General features: G+C 38.3%; 1 protein-coding gene across 1 annotated transcript; it reads right to left on the bottom strand.

Annotated features, from left to right (window-relative positions):
* Positions 1–17,652: 17,652 nt before the first annotated feature.
* LOC123265998 lies at positions 17,653–18,582 on the bottom strand. Its single transcript, XM_044730025.1, has one exon. The coding sequence runs from the start codon at positions 18,580–18,582 to the stop codon at positions 17,653–17,655; it is 930 nt and encodes a 309-aa protein (XP_044585960.1).
* Positions 18,583–19,161: the final 579 nt, after the last annotated feature.

Raw genomic sequence — 19,161 nt, 5'->3', positions numbered from 1 at the left:
ACTTAGGTGGTGCTTGTTCAGCTAATAACAATCAAGCACAGGATGCAACTTTGAGTCTTATCGAGTCCAATGAGTTACCACAAGGTTGGCTGACCATGACAGCAGATGAAAGGTTGACATTGGTAATGCTATCCCTGAGATTACAATCACAAAAACTTCAACAGTTATCTAACCTTACTCGACAAGTTCAAACACTCACAAATACTATCGATCATCTCTCAAGGAATTTGAGCTCCATGCAAACTGAACAAACTGCTATTAAGGAAGACTTAGCCAAACTGAATGAAGGTTTAACCGAAAATGCTATGAAGGTTACAAGTTTAAAGTCTGAATTGGATGAATACAACTTCTATAAGTTTAGTTGTTATGACTCAAGACATTGCTACACTAAAAGCTTCTTCATTTGAAATTCCACCGCCATCAGCTGTGCAAGCTGTCTGTCAGTCAACATCGGAGTTGGTCATCTCTGGTATTCCTGAATCGGTTATAGCTGCTATATCCACTGAAGATATTATAGACAGTATTTTTAATGTCCGAAATGTTTCTCACTTAAAGTCAGATGTTCTAAATGCTCGTAGATTTGATAAAAAACGTACTAATAGTGGTAAGGCTAGAAATAATAACATACGTAAAAATAAGAATGGACCTGTTCTGCACTCATTCATAGTCAAGCTAAAATCACCTCAGATTCGAGACCATATGGTAGAAGCTAAACGAAATCATAAGGCGTTACCTGAAAAATATATCTTTCTAAGGTTATTGATGAACGCCAAGCTGGAGGTTATGAGTATGTTAATGAACTTTTGCATCCTTTAGTCTACAAACTACTTATCAGTGCTCAACAGAAAGCAAAAACTTCCAAATTTAAATACGCTTAGGATCAGAATGGTTCCATTTTTTTTGAAAAAGATGACGATTCACCTCGTATCACAATTTATTCTGAATTAGATTTGAATATACTTGATAAATGTTTATTAGATTTAACTGATTCTCTTAGTCATAAGTCAACGTCCATAGGGTTATTAAGTTTAAATATCAATAGTCTAAATGGCCATATCGCTCAATTTTTGGATTTAGTTGCTGTAACAAAATCATACATTATTGCATTAACTGAAACTTAGCTCAAACTTGCTCATGATAATTCGGTTTTCAATCTTCCCAATTATATAGCCTTCAAATGAGACCGTGATCTTATTCACCAGGATATTGGACGGTCTGTTATGGGAAGAGGTGGTATTGCTGGCCTAATTTATAAATCTTTAAAAACGCCAGCAGTACTCCGTAGATACTCCCTGAAAACGCTGCTTGTACTCGACAAATATTCGGAAAAAACTCCAACATTACTCCGCTCATACTCGGTGAGAACGCTAACGGTACTCCACGAAAACCCCGACAGAGCACTAGCGGAATCTAGCGTCATATCTGCACACCATCCTCTGAGTTTACTCCGCTAAAACTCTCCCTAAACGCTACTTATACTCTAAGTTTTGGCGTTGGTGTCTAAACCGCTAGGGTAGTGTTTTATTAAACTTCCATCAGACTCCTGAGCTCGAAGAGCTCAAAAACTTAGAACAGCTAACTCGTTATAACATATAACAAGCTCGTAATAGCGCATAAATTCATATTTGGGCTCGAAGAGGTCAAAAACGTCATAAGTGCTATTTGAAGCGCTTAGATATGTATTAGCGGGAAGTTGCAGGGATGGCTTTTAGGGTCAACCGTTTTCCAGATTTTTTTATTCATAGTTCACAAGTCTCAGCAGTCATGTAGTGACTGCAAAGTTGCTAGTCTAAGAATTAAAAAATAACTTACTTCGGAATCAGCGCCTGATAAGCCACATTTAATTAGCCTCCAATAGGTAAACTCTTCGCCAATTCTTTCAAGGGAACTTTCAATTTGTGGACCTCAGCTGCCTCTTTAAATTTAGGATGGTAGTGTTTTCTTTTCTTGAGTTTTTCAATTATTGTAAATTGGGGTAGACCGTTTGCTGGGAAAAAGACATGACCAGCAACTTGACACCCTTCTCCGTTCTCACCCCCTTTTCTTTTTTTTCTCTGTTTGCACTCAACATACCTTTAGAATTAAAATTTTAACAAAAGATCAAGTTTTAATAAAACAATCAGATACACTGAGAAAAAAAAAAAATTTTGTCCCGACAAGAATTTTTTTTTCAAGATATTTGTTCAAATTAACAATTTATTTCATTAACTTTTGGACTGAAGAATATCAATTATTATTTTTAATATAATGAAAAAATAAATAAATGGATAGCTTCAATAATATAAATACGTATGATCTAGGTGATTCGACGAATTCTTTAAATAAAAAAGTAAATTGTTGAAAATTTTTACCACGATACTTTCTTGTACCAAGAACATATATTCTTAATAGAATAATTTTTTTTTATCAATGTAAAAGAAAATTAAATCATATGTTACGAATGCCACTTAAAAAAAAAAAGGATTAAAAAGTGTGAAAATATTTATTTCCGGTACTTACCAAATATTTTCGACTTGTTTTAATTTCGAATGGATATTATATGTAAATCCATGAAAATTCAAACTATTAGAAGCATGCACTTTACGTTTTTCTACCGGAAGACTTCGAGATGCATCGTAACTTCTAAATCGCACGATGCGTTTTTGTTTTTATGAACACCAAGTGGGAAATATGAACCGTTCAAATTTCCAATGATGCTAACATGTATATTTATAACAAATGTAAAAAATTCACACTATGAGGATAAATTAGAAAAATAATTTTCATGATGATATAGTGAAGAATAAACTGAAAAGAATTATATTGTATTTTAAATTTATTCAATTTATTCGGTGAGTGTTATTAATTTAAATTGTACCCTGGGAATATGCGCCGCGCACATTCCTTAAAAAAATTTTAAAGACTCAAAAATAAGCTTTAAAAAAGACCATTCGGCTGCCGAAATGGAAGTAGATTTCATCATGAATAGAAAAAAATATAACGAGGATTGTATACAAAACTAGGGCTTTTAACTTCTATGCAATCAACAAAAATATATATCGACGGAAAAATACTAAAACCAGTCAATAGCAAATTTCATAATTGGCATAGCGGAATGAGACATAAATTTGAGACTACACATATGATATAGTACTCAAATTGAAGCTTACTTAAGAAGTTTTTAGATGCAATTTACAGAGTTTCAATAAGTTATCTGTAACGTTCCCAAATTTGGGGCGTTAATTATAAATAATCCAGGTTGACATCGTTAGAAAATCAATCGACCTCAGGTGTGTCGTCACAGATGATTTTGATTGTAAAATTTAAACTTGCTGGATCCCTTGCTGGATTGGACAATAATTGCACGACTCATGATGCGAAGCATCAGAGAGTGCTTTACGATCGAAAAATTTTTTTCGCCTCATTTTGGCGACTATTTTTATTATTATAGCCTTGTTAGTTCACGGAATCAAGATATTTTGCATACTATTGTCGAGATAATTTAATGGAGATTAATTTCATACTTTTTAAAAATTGATTTACTGCAATAGAAATGGAAAAAAACACCAAAATAGGTCAAAAAATTTTCCTGTCCGTCATGTGTGAAACCCGAAAACACTGTAACTTGTGAAAAAATCCATTATTTGAGTTAAATTTTTTCTTTAAAAATTCTAATCGACGATTGTAGGTCACTGAATGCGAATGATTAATTAATTCAGTGTCGTTTAATTGCAATTAATAAAAAACGAAAACTACAAGACTGTATATCTATATATATCCATGTAAAATTAACATGGATGGTGATATATCTATATCTATAGACATTATGTACATTTTATTCCACCAGGGGCGCTTGTGCAGTACCTTCCTACTACAGCTGTTTTTTCGGCAATTAATTTTGAACGACTTAAGTTTTTTTTTTTTTTTTATATTTCATAATTAAATGAACATTATGAGTCGTGCACTTTTGGATTTTCGAAACTTTTTGTTTGAGCTTTTGACCACTCACGACGCAGACTTTAGGCGACTTGAACAGCAATTGGGGCCAAAGAGGATATATGATTTTTTAGGAAGAGAGAACGGCTTATGAGCGCTCGTCTCCAATAGAAATGAATAACCAATAAGTTAAAACTAATGATACTTAATAATGATAATGAGAAAACTGAAGCAGGGTCAGGTGTGCACGGAGCAGAGCTCCATACTCTATAAAGATTATAGATCGACTGACTATTCTGACTGCTTACAATGGTACAATCTTCTAATTTTTAGCCATTGTTGGTCTCAGGTTACACCTCGAGAACGTCGTCGAGCTGCGGACCTTATGCTGACGCAAGATGTTTAAGCTATCCGCGAGCAACTGGTAGAATAGCTTCAATTTCAACGCGTTAAATTTCAAAATTTTTCTTGAAATCAGAACTTCCAAATAGCAATACGTGACATTCCGCCTTAGGAGAACATGTTTCTCGACACGGCCATTTCTTAATTTGGTAGCCGATTCAGTGCGCGTTGTTCTTACACGAAACAACAAACTCATCAACCTGAAATCGTACTACGGGACTTTCCTTCTTGTAGATGACAACCTGTTAACTCCTACGGTCATTTAATTGGTACCGTTTATTAAACGGTCTGATCGGTAATAATGAGCCCCTGACTCAAAAGAAAAAGGTAACTCGATCATTAACGCGCGTTGCTCTATTTCCAGTGTAATTTTCAGAAATATTTCATTAAGCGAACAAACTTCGTCATTAGATTCAGATAAGATAGAATACTAACAAGATTTTTTACACGTTTTGTAATACGGATTCATGGTCAAAATTTAAATAATTAATCCATCGCAAAAGTAGTTTATTACAGTTTAATTTGCGAGACGGGCATTTGAAACTGAGGATTCAAGCTCAGCCCCGTTAATGCATATTTCACACTATTTCCAAATTATTTTGAGGCATATAATCAATAAGTTAAATTATCTATCAAGATTTTTGCAAAATAAGTTCAATTCTATCAAAGTTATAATAAAACTTTTACCAATAAACCATGAATGAATTTACATCTATTGCAATAGACCTTTCCATCGACAATGAATTCAAGTCATGTATCCTGATCATTATTAATGATAATGACTATTCTAGGATCTTGGACGAATTTTCTGAAGTTATTGGTTTGACAAATAATTTATAATTATTTTTCAATAAAATAATTTTGGAAATGAGATTTTGTGCTTGCAAAAATAAGTTTCAATTTGATTCAAATAAATATTAAAAATCGCGACTTTAATTCTTAAAACATTGAGATTAGGTTTAATGCGTAATTGAATATTGAAAATTTATAAAATTCCTTCGGATCATCACGTGACATATGTTCGTGACATTTCACTATAAAAGTTTAAAATTTAATTGTTAATTGTTACGTTCCCAAAAATACGTCAAATAAATTCTTTGAGATTTTAAATAATTAAATACCAGGTTTTGACACTTTGGGTAATCGATCGACCCCCGGTGTGTCGTCACAGATGAGCTTACTTGTTTTATTTTAATTATTGTGGACTTACCATTATGGGCCCCATAAATCAGCCCAAATAACCCCCTGGGTTTCTAACCACTTAGCTTCGAAGGGCGGGTAGATGTCGTACTCCGTCTTTCGAAAGTACTCCTTCGAATAATACCCGTATCTGGGATCTTTTATCGGGATGACACCTCCTGGAGGGTGAACCTTGGGAACCTCTACTGGGACCAACTTCCAGGTCCTGGTGACATCCGTCCAATAGGCAGGGCGGTTGTTGTTGGCGAAGATTGACTGACCCTGCGGACCCTGGTACAGTGGTGATTTGGGCGAGTCTTCCTCGGCAGTTCGTACTACTCTCACCCGTGGTTCAACGAGTATCTCGTCGTCGATTATACGCAGCAACGGTTTCTGAGCCCGCACTACTTCCACTCGCGGCTCAACTGGAATTTCGTCGTCGATTATCGGTAACGACAAATAAAACGGCTGGGCGAAGAGATGGCGACGCTTATGTACCGATTGACCCGATCGACGTAATCGCTTTCCTCGAAGCATGAAGTAAAGGAAGTTGGAGTTGGCGAAGAGATTGGGACCTGGTGGAACGCCGATAAAGCGTTCGCCCAGCAGGAGAGTTAGACTGGAGAAGACGCTGACTAGCGCTTCTGCCGAAGGATTTCTTCATATGGGGTAGAACAGCCGTGAAGCACTCATCCTCATAATAAGTGTAATGGGCTATATGTTCGGTATAGTTGGTTTATTTGATAATAGGATCTGGAGAGGTTCAATCCTGAGGATAGAGCTCTCTGCACTAGAGAGTCTCGAGATCTACTTCTACGTCTCGAGACTTGAATTAGCTACAGATTAGTTTTTATAAACAGTATTTCAGCCATGTTTGCAGCTCAGGTTACTCCCTGAGAGAGTCATCGAGGCCCAGGTCTCATGTTGACGCAAGATGTTTGGACTATTCGCGGCCGCGGTGACTCTCTGCCGACGCCTTATCGCGAGATTTCCGTTACCAAGCTGCTGATCAAGCTACCAGCAAAGCAACGGACATCTCTCAATGTGCATTCGGAGCATTGAATGAGATAAATTTATGTAAAATATAATATTTATAAAATAATAAAAAAAAATAATTTTAGGCAAAATTCTGAGAACGTAACATAATCAAACATAAAAAACTTTCTTTTCGTTACAGTAATACTTGTTCAGTGAACAGGCCCAGCCGCGATAAAGACGCCCCTGGGGGACTCCCAATTTCACGAGCCGCACCTGTCTACTGCTAGTTCCCGCAAAAACTAACCGCCTATGAAAGCTGAGCTTGACATCACGCTATGGCGTGATTGGCTGATTGCTCAGCAGACATGCGCTATTAGCCTTCTTCCCCAAGTCGACAAGGAAAAAAACGCATTATTATTATTTAACTTTCGCTTCCACGCTTTCGCTGCATCAAGTCACCATTAGTATTTCTCCACTTTCGCTTTTTGTTAAACCGCATTTCGCTGATTTAATAATTTAATTTGCTTAAATTGATTGTTATTAATCCGCTTTAGTTTGTTACAGATAAATTGTGTTATTTGTGCAATTAATTCTCCGCTTTTCCACTGCCGGCAGTGTGTTCAACCACGTGTCAACCGGCTTCACTTTATTATTCGCGCAGTGCTTTATTTATCCGCTTTTATTTAAATAATCCGCAAATTAACATATTAAATATAACTTGTATTTAGTGTAAATAAATTTATACAGTTAATTTTTAATAATATGACCGCGTTTTAATTGAGATATCCAGACCAAAACCTGATCCTCCGCTTTCCCGCATTTTCAACATTTTACATTTGGTCTCTCAAGCCGGATCAGGCTGGGTCTATCTCAAATAATTTAAATTAATTATACCGCTAATACTTGTGTTGTAGAGTAAAGTTTATTACCGCTAGGAAGGGTCGAGTGTCAGGAGCATCGCGGAGCACATCGGGTGCTGCTCCTGGTAGTCATTCGTACACTGGTACGCTGAACTTTCCGCTTTATTAACACTGAAAACTCGACTTCGGGCCTAAAATAACTTCTATATGTAGAACTACGCAAGAGAATTGAAAAATGCAACTTGTGCTTCAACTGTCGTGTTCCGCACCGCGCCGCAGACTGCAAGACCGCTCAAGATTGCCGAAAATGTGGTCAACGTCACCACGCGGTCATCCAGTTCGGATGCACCGACGAAATCAGCTTCGCCGCAGCCTACATCTTCCGCACAGGCAACTAATCGTTTCTTTAGACCGTTTACAGCTTGACATTAACCGTTAATTATTTCAGATTCACTTTCCACTCAAGTCTTGCTAGCTACCGCTTTATTTCAGGGCCGTCCGCATCATGGTAATCCCATCACCGGTAGAGTTTTGATTGATCAAGGCTCAGAGCTCTCATTTATGAGACAGACGCTCTTCATGAAGCTTGGACAACCACTACAACGCGACATGGTCATGCTCAAGGGCATTGGCAATGTCTCCGCAGGAAGTTTACTAAGTGTGAGCACAATTGAGCTTCGTTCGCTGTGTACGACCGCATCAATGCATGTCAGCGTGCATATTCTACCAACGCTGACGGAAAATCTTCCATCGTTCGTGATCGCTGATCCGAAATGGCCGCATCTTGAGAATCTCAAGCTCGCTGACCCGCATTATCTACAGCCGCGTCCTGTAGACATTATTCTAGGTGCATCACCAGCCGCACAGATCATGAACGCTGAAATTAAACGTGGACTTCGCAATACTTCGATTGAACAATCCACCACGCTTGGTTGGATTGTCTATGGAGCTGTCACCGCTAAACACGCTTCCACGTCACACGCAGAATTACATGCGTCATTAGACACATCATTACAAGACGCTATCGCAAAGTTTTGGGAACAGGAAGAGGTTCCATCAGGTAATTCACCGCTCAACACCGCTAAAGGAGATGAATGTGAAGTTTACTTTCGTCAAACGCATTATCGACAGCCTGATGAACGCTACGTAGTGAGATTACCGTTTAAAGCACCCGAGAGTCAACTTGGCGACTCTATCAACGCAGCCATGAGGTCACTCCGCAGATTAATAACCCGCTTTTCGCGAGAAAAAGAATATTCTGACATGTATCGCACGTTCATGGCAGAATACATAAAACTAGGAGACATGGTTCGAGTTCCAATCAACGACTTGCCCGCAAACGCTTACTCCTTGCCTCACCATGGGGTATTGAAGCTTGATAGCACCACTACGAAGCTCCGCACAGTGTTCAACGGTTCTTGTGCAACATATACAGGAATTTCATTGAACGACATTCTACACGCAGGACCCAAAACGCAAATTGACATTTTCGACGTGATGTTGATAATCCGCTGCAACAGGATTCTATTCGCTACTGACATCACCAAGATGTTCAGACAGATTGAGGTTGATTCGCTTGATTGGCCGCTTCAGTGCATTCTCTGAATAGATGAGAATGACCTAGTAGACGCTTACCGTCTCAAGACAGTCACCTACGGGACCGCTAGTGCACCTTTTGACGCTGTACGTGTGCTCATCCAACTAGTAAAGGATGAGGGACACCGCTTCCCGCTAGCTGTTGCTCCAATGTTGGAAATACGCTACGTAGATGACATATACGGTGGGGCAGACAATCGCTTGCCAAATGGGCTAGCAATAGTCTAAGACTTTTTGCTGAAGTCGCTCCAGAAAAGCAGCTATAAACACCGCTTAAATAAATCAGTGATGAACTAGTTAAGGTCCTAGGCATGTACTGGAATTCAAACACTGACGCTCTCCAGTTCAAGGACACGCTACCACCAGAGACACTTAAGACAAAAAAAGCTATTTTGTCTGAAATCGCTAAGCTGTATGACCCGCTAGGACTTCTCGCACCAATTATCGTCAAAGCCAAGATCTTTATGCAAGATCTGTGGCTAGATAGAGTGTCATGAGATAAACAATTGTCATCATCACTCATTCATAAATGGACTGGATACCGCGAGGATCTTCGAAACATCGAATCCATCTACATTCCACGTTGAAATAATATTGCACCTGGAACAACAATAGAATTGCACGGGTTCTCAGACGCTTCGCAAAACGCAATTGCTGCCGCTGTTTATTATTTGAGAGTCACTGACGCTGATGGGAACACAAAGGTCTCACTTTTGTGTTCAAAAACGCAAGTAGCACCGCTGAAGACCATGACAATTCCACGCTTGGAATTATCTGCTGCATGGTTGCTTACACAACTGATTCGTCATGTCAAGGAAGTACAGTCGCTTGAAAATGTCATGATAAATCTCTGGACTGACTCCGCCATGACTCTCGCATGGATTAAAAGTCCAGCAACCCGCTGAAAGACATTTGTCCGCAAAAGAGTGGGAAAAATCCAAGAAACGCTTCGAGATGTCTCCTGGAAATTTATTCCACAAAAACAAAACCCCGCTGACTGCGCTTCAAGAGGTATACCAACGCTAAAGCTCAAACAACAAGCTCTCTGGTGGTATGGACTGACTTGGCTTCATGAACCAGAATCCTCTCGGCCCACTTTGGAACCTCCAGCTGACAACGCAACGCATCGAGAAAAACACCAAGGTCTGACACTAGTAACTTGGAAAGCAAAAAACTGCCTGCTCCAACAATTACTATCGCATTACACCCAGCTGTTTCCACTGCTACGGAAGCTCAGCATCTGGCATCGTGTCATCGACCGCTTCAAAAGAGTTCGACAATCTTCGCTGGCCTACCCGCTTACTCCATCAGACCTGAAGCGCGCTAAATTGACCTTGATAAAGTTCACTCAAGGACAATACTTCGCTAGAGAGATTCACACGCTTCAAGATGGTGATGGTCTGCCGAAAAATAACTGCATCACCAAGCTGACTCCGTTCATCGACCATCAGAGAGTCCTGAGAGTCGGCGGTCGCTTGAAACACGCATTGCTGGACCCAGAAGAAAATCATCCAGCGATTCTACCAAGACAATCACCGCTTACATCAATCCTGATTGATGATTCGCACCGCGAAACGCTTCACGAAGGTACTCAGCTTACGCTCGCTGACTTACACAAGAGTGTCTGGATCATTGGAGGCCGTGTTTCAGTCAGATCATTTATATTACGCTACGCTATCTGCACTAGACACCGTGGAGAACGCGCTCAACAGTTGATGGGTCAACTACTTGCCGCACGAGTGCAGCAACTCGAGCTTTCCTGCATACAGGACTTGACTACGCTGGACCTATCACGCTGAAAACTTTTTAAGCACATGGAGCAAAAACATACAAAAGCTGGATTGCAGTCTTTATCTGCATGTTCAGCTCAGCTGTACATCTAGAGCTAGTTACTGACGACACCACTGCCACCTTCATTGCCGCTTATCGCCACTTTACAAGTCGCCGAGGTATCTGTCATACGCTATATTCAGAATGTGGAACCAACTTTGTAGGGGCAGATAAAAAGCTAAGACGACTATTCGCTGCAGGATCCCGCACACTTCGAGAATTATCAGTTTTAATCGCTCAAGATGGCACGAACTGGAAGTTCAATCCACCTGGAGCTCCACATTTTGGAGGAAAATGGGAAGCCGCTGTGAAATCTATTAAGTTTCACCTTCGTAGAACAATCGAAAACTCGCTGTTGACGCTTAAGCAATATTCAACGCTACTGGCTCAAATTGAAGCTATCTTGAACACCAAACCACTCACACCGCTGAATGAAGATTCTGCTGACCTGGCAGTACTGACACCAGGTCATTTCTTAATCGGACAGTCACTGACCGCAATAACAGAGCCATCGCTGACAGAAGTACAACCGGCTCGGCTCTCTCATTGGAAACAAGTCCAGCAAATGGTTCAACATTTCTGGAAACGCTATTATCAGGACTGCATCCACCGCTACCAGGCCATTTCAATGTGGCATCATCAACGCAACGAGATCAAAGTGGGTTCAGTTGTCATCGCTCTCCATCCAGGGGAAGATGGACAAGTCCGCGTGGTAACTGTCAAGACAGTTAACACAGAACTAGTACGTCCAATTACAAAGCTCTGTGTCTTGCCGCTAAAATATGAAAAAGACGATCTTGTCGACGCAGCCGCCAACCTGGGGGTGAATGTTCAGTGAACAGGCGCGATAGAATCGCCCCTGGGGGACTCCCAATTTCACGAGCCGCACCTGTCTACCGCTAGTTCCCGCAAAAACTAACCGTCTATGAAAGCTTAGCTTGACATCACGCTATGGCGTGATTGGCTAATTGCTCAGCAGACATGCGCAATAAGCCTTCTTCCCCAAGTCGCCGAGGAAGAAGACGCATTATTATTATTTAACTTTCGCTGCATCAAGTCGCCATTAGTATTTCTTTACTTTCGTTTTTTTTTAATAAACTGCATTTCGCTTATTTAATAATTGAATTTGCTTAAATTAACTGTTATTAATCCGCTTTAGTTTGTTACAGATAAATTGTGTTATTTGTGCAATTAATTCTCTGCTTTTCCAGTGCCGGAAGTGTGTTCAACCACGTGTCAACCGGCTTCGCTTGATTATACACGCAGTGCTTTATTTATCCGCTTTGATTTAAACACTCTGCAAATTATCATATTAAATATAACTTGTATTTAGTGTAAATAATTTTATAGTGTTAATTTTTTAACAATATTACCGCTTTTTAATTGAGATATCCAGACCAAAACCTGATCCTCCGCTTTCTCGCATTTTTAACATTTTACAATACTTCTCTTAACAATAACTACTATTGATAATTAAGCACGAATAAAATCGAGCTAAATAGAATAGAATGTTATTAATACAACATAATTATACAATAATTCTATTTAATTAATTGAAAAGAACTTTATGAATTCTCTTTTTTTAACTTCCCGCTAAAAATCTCAGATTTTCAAAAATCGGGAAGTTATTGTTTTCACCCCGTTTTGCAAAAATCGAGTTTTCATCAGATCTCGACGTTTGAAGGTCACAGGAAGCTTCCCTGACTATCCCCGCGAGGTTGTCACTTTGTCTGTATGTATGTGTGTGTGTGTGTGTGTGTGTGTGTGTGTGTGTGTGTGTGTGTGTGTGTGTGTGTGTGTGTGTGTGTGTGTAAGTATGTGAATCACTTATAACTTTTGAACGGTTGAACGGATTTCATCGCGGTTGGTGCCATTCGAAAGGGCTTTGCCAAACTTAGATTTTTTAAGAATTTGAACCGATTCGGACCGATAGATTTTGAGAAATTTTGAAAAATCTCAAAAAAAATTAGAAAAAAATCATTTTTGAAAGTGGTTTTTTTGGAATATCTTTTAAACGGCTCGATCGATCAATTTCAAAAACTAATTAGCTCTTAACGTCAAAAAACCACGCCGATCGGCGCTAATCCGGTCGAAATCGGTTGATTCGTTCGAGAGATAGCGTGAACGAAATAAAACCGAAAAAAACCGAAAAAACTGTTTTTTTCACATAACTTCGTCATTTCTACTCGGATCGTTTTTGATGATAGAGAATAATTTCAGAGGTTAAAAAACCGCGTCGATTGCCGCCAAAGACGTGGAAATCGGTTGATTAGTTCGAGAGATATCCTCGACGAAATATTTGGAAATAAGGATTTTTTCAACATAACTTCGACATTTTTTGGAATAACTTTCAAACAGCTCTACCGATCGATTCCAAAAACTAATTAGCTCTTAACATCATAAAATCACGTCGATTGCCACCAAGCTGGTCAAAATCGGTTGATTCGTTCGAGAGATATCGTGAACGAAAGAAAACCGAAAAAAGTGTTTTTTCAGAGTTACTCCGAAATTTCTAGTTTGACCAATTGAAACTTAGAAATTATTTATAAGGCTTAAAAAACTACGTAGAATGCCGCCAACCGCGTAAAAATCGGTTCATTCATTCAAAAGTTATTGCGGTATGAACATTCAAAAAATAGTGTTCCATGAAACTTCTATCAGACTTTTGAGCTCAAAGAGCTCAAAAGCATAGAAAAGGTATCTTTTTGAGCTCGGAGAGCTTAAAACAACACACAGATTGTACTTTTGAGCTCGAAGAGCTCAAAAAAGCGGCCAGGTATTAACGGAATTAGCGGGAAGTTGCAGTGATGGCCTTTAGGGTCAACCGTTTTCCTAATTTTTTTTAATTTAAAAAGCTCAAGTACCATTTATTTTTTTTTTTTGCACGCGAAATTATAGACTCCAAATATTTCACTTATCAATAAAATAATTTTACTATATGTAAATTTGATAATCGTCGTTATAATTAATTCTAGCAGTTCAAAATTAATGCATTACAATAATCTTAATGTAAATTTATGAACTGGCGAGAATATATACTAATTAATGTTGACATAAATTTTTCAATTGAATGCAATCATAAATTGAGATTAAAATGTATCATTATCACCCATTTAAAGGTCCGTAACAACAATTTTTAAAACAAATTTCAATGTCTGGTGCCAACGTGTCAAATTTTAATAAAGATGTCATCTTCCGACGGCAAAATATAATATCTCGCGTTCAAGCAACATCCACTGCACTCATATTTCACTAAACAATTTTATTTTATTTAGCACAATTATTTATTCATAATATAATCACACGCGGCTGTTCAAAACTATCGAAAAATAAATTAAATTGATAGAATTCGTTCACTTTGAACAAAAGTTGGTTTTATTGAATAACGTCACATAATGTCACTCCGCGATGAGTAATTTGGCACCGAAGTTAATTCACAACCGCTTTTAAATTTCACAATTTCTTAATTTTCAGTTTTGAATCACAATCACTGGTATTACCTGTGATCCTGGTCACAGCACCACTGTAATGTTCCCAAATTTGAGGCATTAATTATAAATAATCCAGGTTGACATCATTAGAGAATCAATCGACCTCAGGTGTATCGTCACAGATGATTTTGTTTGTAAGATTCAAACTTGCTGGATCCCTTGCTGGATTGGACAATAATTATTTGACCTTTTGACCACTCACGAGGCAGAATTTAGGCCTTGAACAGCAATTAGGGCCAGAGAGGATATATGATTTTTTAGGAAGAGAGAACGGGTTATGAGCGCTCGTCTCCAATAGAAATGAATAGCCAATAAGTAAGAACTAATGATAATAAATAATGATAAAGATAACTGCAGTAGGGTCAGGTGTGTACGGAGCAAAGCTCCGTGCTCTATTAAGATTCTGGATCGACTGACTATTCTGATTGCTTAAAATGGTACAATCTTTTGATTGTCAGCCATTGTTGGTCTCAGGTTACACCTCGGGAACGTCGTCGAGCTGCGGATCTTATGCTGACGCAAGATGTTTAGGCTATCCGCGAGCAACGGCGACTCTTATCATTAGAGATTTCCGTTACTTCGCTGGCGATAAATTTTTGTCACTAACGGAGCCGTAATATTTTTTTTCTTAAATAATTTTATTAATTAATTTTTACGAGAACGTTACATATTCTATTCAAAAGTTATTCGAGTAAGAAAGTAAAGAAGTATGAATTTTTATGATTTTCAAAGTTATGAAATCCTGGCATTTCTAAATTACTTGACCAATTAAGCTTATCTTCGAACTTGACTTCGGTATTGAACTTTAGAATAAGTATATTGAGTTTTGTAAAGATCTGTTGTAAATTGGCTACGCTATCGTCGTGACAAGCCGCGTTATGTCCGATATATATATATATATATATATATATATATATATATATATATATATATATATATATATATATATTGTGACGTTATTTTTTCGACCGGGGTCTATTTAAAATGAACGTCACTAGCGCCAACGGATTTTTTGTGATTTTAAGTCGATATTCCAAGGCCAAAATTTTATAGAAAATAATTGAGAGGATTAAAAGTGAGTTCTTAGCGAGTCTTTAGTGAGTAGAGTCCGAGTGTAGATGCCGAGTAACGAGGAGCTACAGTTTTAGTGTGAATTTAGAGAGTTACAGTTACAGTCGAGCTTTTGAGATTTTTGAAATTAGAGTCAGTTTTAGAGTCAAGTTCTTAAAAAATATAGAGGTCGAGTTATTTATGGGTTTTATTGAGTTATTTTGAGTTTGTGGGTTTTGAATTTTTAGTTTTGAGTTTCGAATTGTAAGTTTTGAGTTATTGAGTTTGGAGGTTGCAGAGTATGTGGGTAAATCAGCGTTACCGAGGAGCGGGACTATAAGTCACCCGGTTTCGTTTGATGTGAGACGTTGGTCTAACCCTTTGAGACTTCCGGGTGGAATGCCTAGGTCTGGTTGAGCCGCCAGCGCTCCAATGTAGAGGAACATGACGAAAGCATATGAGATCAGTTTGAGTTACGTTTACGTTTACGTTTTTCGTTAAGTTTTTGTTACGTTTAAGTTACATTTTTGATATTTTAATTTTGAGTTTAAGTTACGTTTTGAGTTACGTTTTTGGTTTCGATCCCAGCAGTAGTCAGTTCCCGGAGAGCATCCACTAAAGGAATATCCGTACTCCGAGCCTCAATTGTTTGATTTAGAGATTAAAATGTTTATGGGGATTAATTGAATATAGAAATTTTAGTTGGAAGTGAGTCACGTTTAAGAATACTTGAGTTTTAGATTTTGTTAAAGATAGTTGGATTTTAGATTTTGTTAAAGAGAGTTGAGTCTTAGACCTCGTAGAGGACAGTCGAGTTAGAGAGTCGCCTCTGATCACTTTAAGTGATCGGATGTGCGTATTATTGCAGCTACAGGTGAAGAGTTTAGTCTCTTGCATTTTAGTTTACGTTACAGAAATGAATATAGTTATGAGGTTTATTTAAGTTAGTATAAAAAGTTACTCAGCATCGGCATTGTTTATATCAGGTATGATTTTAGTTTATTTATTGTAATTTGAGCGTTAATAATTTAGTTTTTGGTCTTGAGATCGCGGATAGTCTCGTTAATAGTAAACTTTTGTATTATAAAGAATTTAGAGTTTTGTTGATAGATTTAATTGAGATTGTGATTCGAGTCATTAAGATTTATTTATTTATTTGTTTTATTTTATAAGAATAAGGTACTGTAACTTGGCTATAGCGTTGATATTGTTAGCTATATCGTTCTAGTAATTTTATATGGATTTGAGATTAAGTTTGTTAATTAAGTTTACGGTTTACTGAATAAATACCGATTTTGTTTTAATGATAAATTTTTAGTGTTGCGTATAAAATTATTACAATTATGGATCCTCTCTACTCGAACCACCCCCTCTCTCCACAAACCAGCACACTGAGCGACCCCGAGGTATTCCGTTGTCCTTCTGATTTTTGGTCTTTATTTTGTTAAGTTTTCTGTATTTTTGATTCAGTTTACGTTTTAGCTAGTTTAATAATTTCTAGCGAATAAAAATTATCTAATTACGTTTGAGTTTAAGTTTGAGTTCTGATATTGTTTGAGTTTGCGTTTAAGTTTAGCTAGTTTGAGAATTCCTAGCGAATAAAAATTCTTTACGTTCCGTGTTCACTAGTTTGGTAATTCTAGTGATTAAAAATTACCTGGCGCCCTATTTTATCGAGACTAGAGACCAAGAATCGGAAAGATAACGAAGTATAATCCAGATTTTATTTTTAGAATTAAGTTTAGTTAACTTCCCGTATACCCCCCTTGAAAATTTGGTTATAATATATATATATATATATATATATATATATATATATATATATATTATACTGTGCCTGTAAAATGCTGAAAATGCGGGAAAGCGAAGGATCAGGTTTTGGTCTGTATATCTCAATTAAAACGCACAAATATTATTAAAATGAACACAATAAATTTATTTACACAAATTACACTTAATATTTATTCAATATGTTAGCGGATTGTTTAAATAAAAGCGAATAAATAAAGCACTGCGTGATTAATAAAGCGAAGCCGATTGACACGTGGTTGGGCACACTGCCGACACTGGAAAAGCGGAGAATTATTTTTACAATTTATCTGTAACAAACTAAAGCGGGTTAATAGCAATTAACATTATTTATATTTGTAAAAATGTGGAACAAGTATAAATAATGCTGTGGAGCGGGAAAGAATAGGAGTTACGGTAATAATTACGTGAAGCGTACCACGTTTACGTAACAGGATGTTGGTAGGAAAGGAATGAGAAAGGAATGTGGAGAGGATCATCTTAATGTGAGTTTATAGAATATGCGAGAAAAAATTATTATATAGCTTGGACTATAATATTAGTTATTTGTTGTCTGCTCCAGCATAGATGTCGTCTACGTAGCGTGTTTCCAACATTGGAGCAACAGCTAGCGGGAAGCGGTGTCCCTCATCCTTTACTAGTTTGATGAGCACACGTTCAGCGTCAAAAGTTGCACTAGCGGTCCCGTAGTTGACTGTCTGGAGAAAGTAAGCGTCTACTAGGTCATTCTCATCTATCCAGAGAATGAACTGAAGTGGCCAATCAAGCGAATCAACCTCAATCTGGCTTAACATCTTGGTGATGTCAGTAGCGAATAGAATCCTGTTGCAGCGAATTCTCAACATCACGTCGAAGATGTCAATTTGCGTTTTGGGTCCTGCGTGTAGAATGTCGTTCAATGAAATTCCTATAGATGTTGCAGAAGAACCGTTGAACACTGTGCGGAGCTTCGTAGTAGTGCTATCAAGCTTCAATATTCCATGGTGAGGCAAGAAGTAAGCGTTTGCGGGCAATTCGTTGATTAGAACTCGTGCCATGTGTCCTAGTTGTATGTATTCTGCCATGAACGCACGGTACATGTCAGAATATTCTTTTTCTCGCGAAAAGCGGGTTACTAATCTGCGGAGTGACCCCATGGCTGCGTTGATAAAGTCGCCAAGTTGACTCTCGGGGGCTTTAAGCGGTAATCTCACTACGTAGCGTCCATCAGGCTGTCGATAATGCGTTTGACGAAAGTGAATTTCACATTCGTCTTCTTCAGCGGTGTTGAGCGGTGAATTTCCTGATGGAACTTCTTCTTGTTCCCAAAACTTTGCGATAGCGTCTTGTAATGATGTGTCTAATGACGCATGTAATTCTGCGTGTGACGTGGAAGCGTGTTTAGCTGTGAAAGCTCCATAGACAATCCAACCAAGCGTGGTGGATTGTGCAATCGGAGAATTGCGAAGTTCGTGTTTAATCTCAGCGTTCATGATCTGTGCGGCTGGTGATGCGCCTAGAATAATGTCTACAGAACGCGGCTGTAGATAGTGCGGGTCAGCGAGCTTGAGATTATCAAGATGTGGTCATTCCGGATCAGCGATCACGAACGATGGAAGATCTACCGTCAGTGTTGGTAGAATATGCATGCTGACATGCATTGAAGCGGGTGTACACAGCGAATAAAGTTCAATTGTGCTTCCACCTAGTGAACTTCCTGCGGAGACATTGCCAATGCCCTTGAGCATGACCATGTCGCGTTGTAGCGGTTGTCCAAGCTTTTTGAAGAGCGTCTGTCTCATAAATTAGAACTCTGAGCCTTGATCGATCAAAACTCTCGCGGTGATGGGATTACCATCATGTGGACGGACCTGGACTGAAGCGGTAGCTAGCAAGACTGGAGCGGAAAGTGAATCTGAAATAATCAACGTTTAATGTCAAGCTGTAATCGGTCTAAAGGAACGATCAGTTGCTTTTGCGGAAGATGTAGGCTGCGGCGAAGCTGATTTCGTTGCTGCATCTAAACTCGATGAACGCGTGGTAATGTTGACCACATTTTCGGAAATATTGAG

The sequence above is a fragment of the Cotesia glomerata genome, linkage group LG5 (genome assembly GCF_020080835.1).
Source record: "Cotesia glomerata isolate CgM1 linkage group LG5, MPM_Cglom_v2.3, whole genome shotgun sequence".
NCBI lineage: Eukaryota > Metazoa > Arthropoda > Insecta > Hymenoptera > Braconidae > Cotesia > Cotesia glomerata.
The sequence above is the reverse complement of the archived record's forward strand: the minus strand, read 5'-3'. Positions and strand labels throughout refer to the sequence as shown.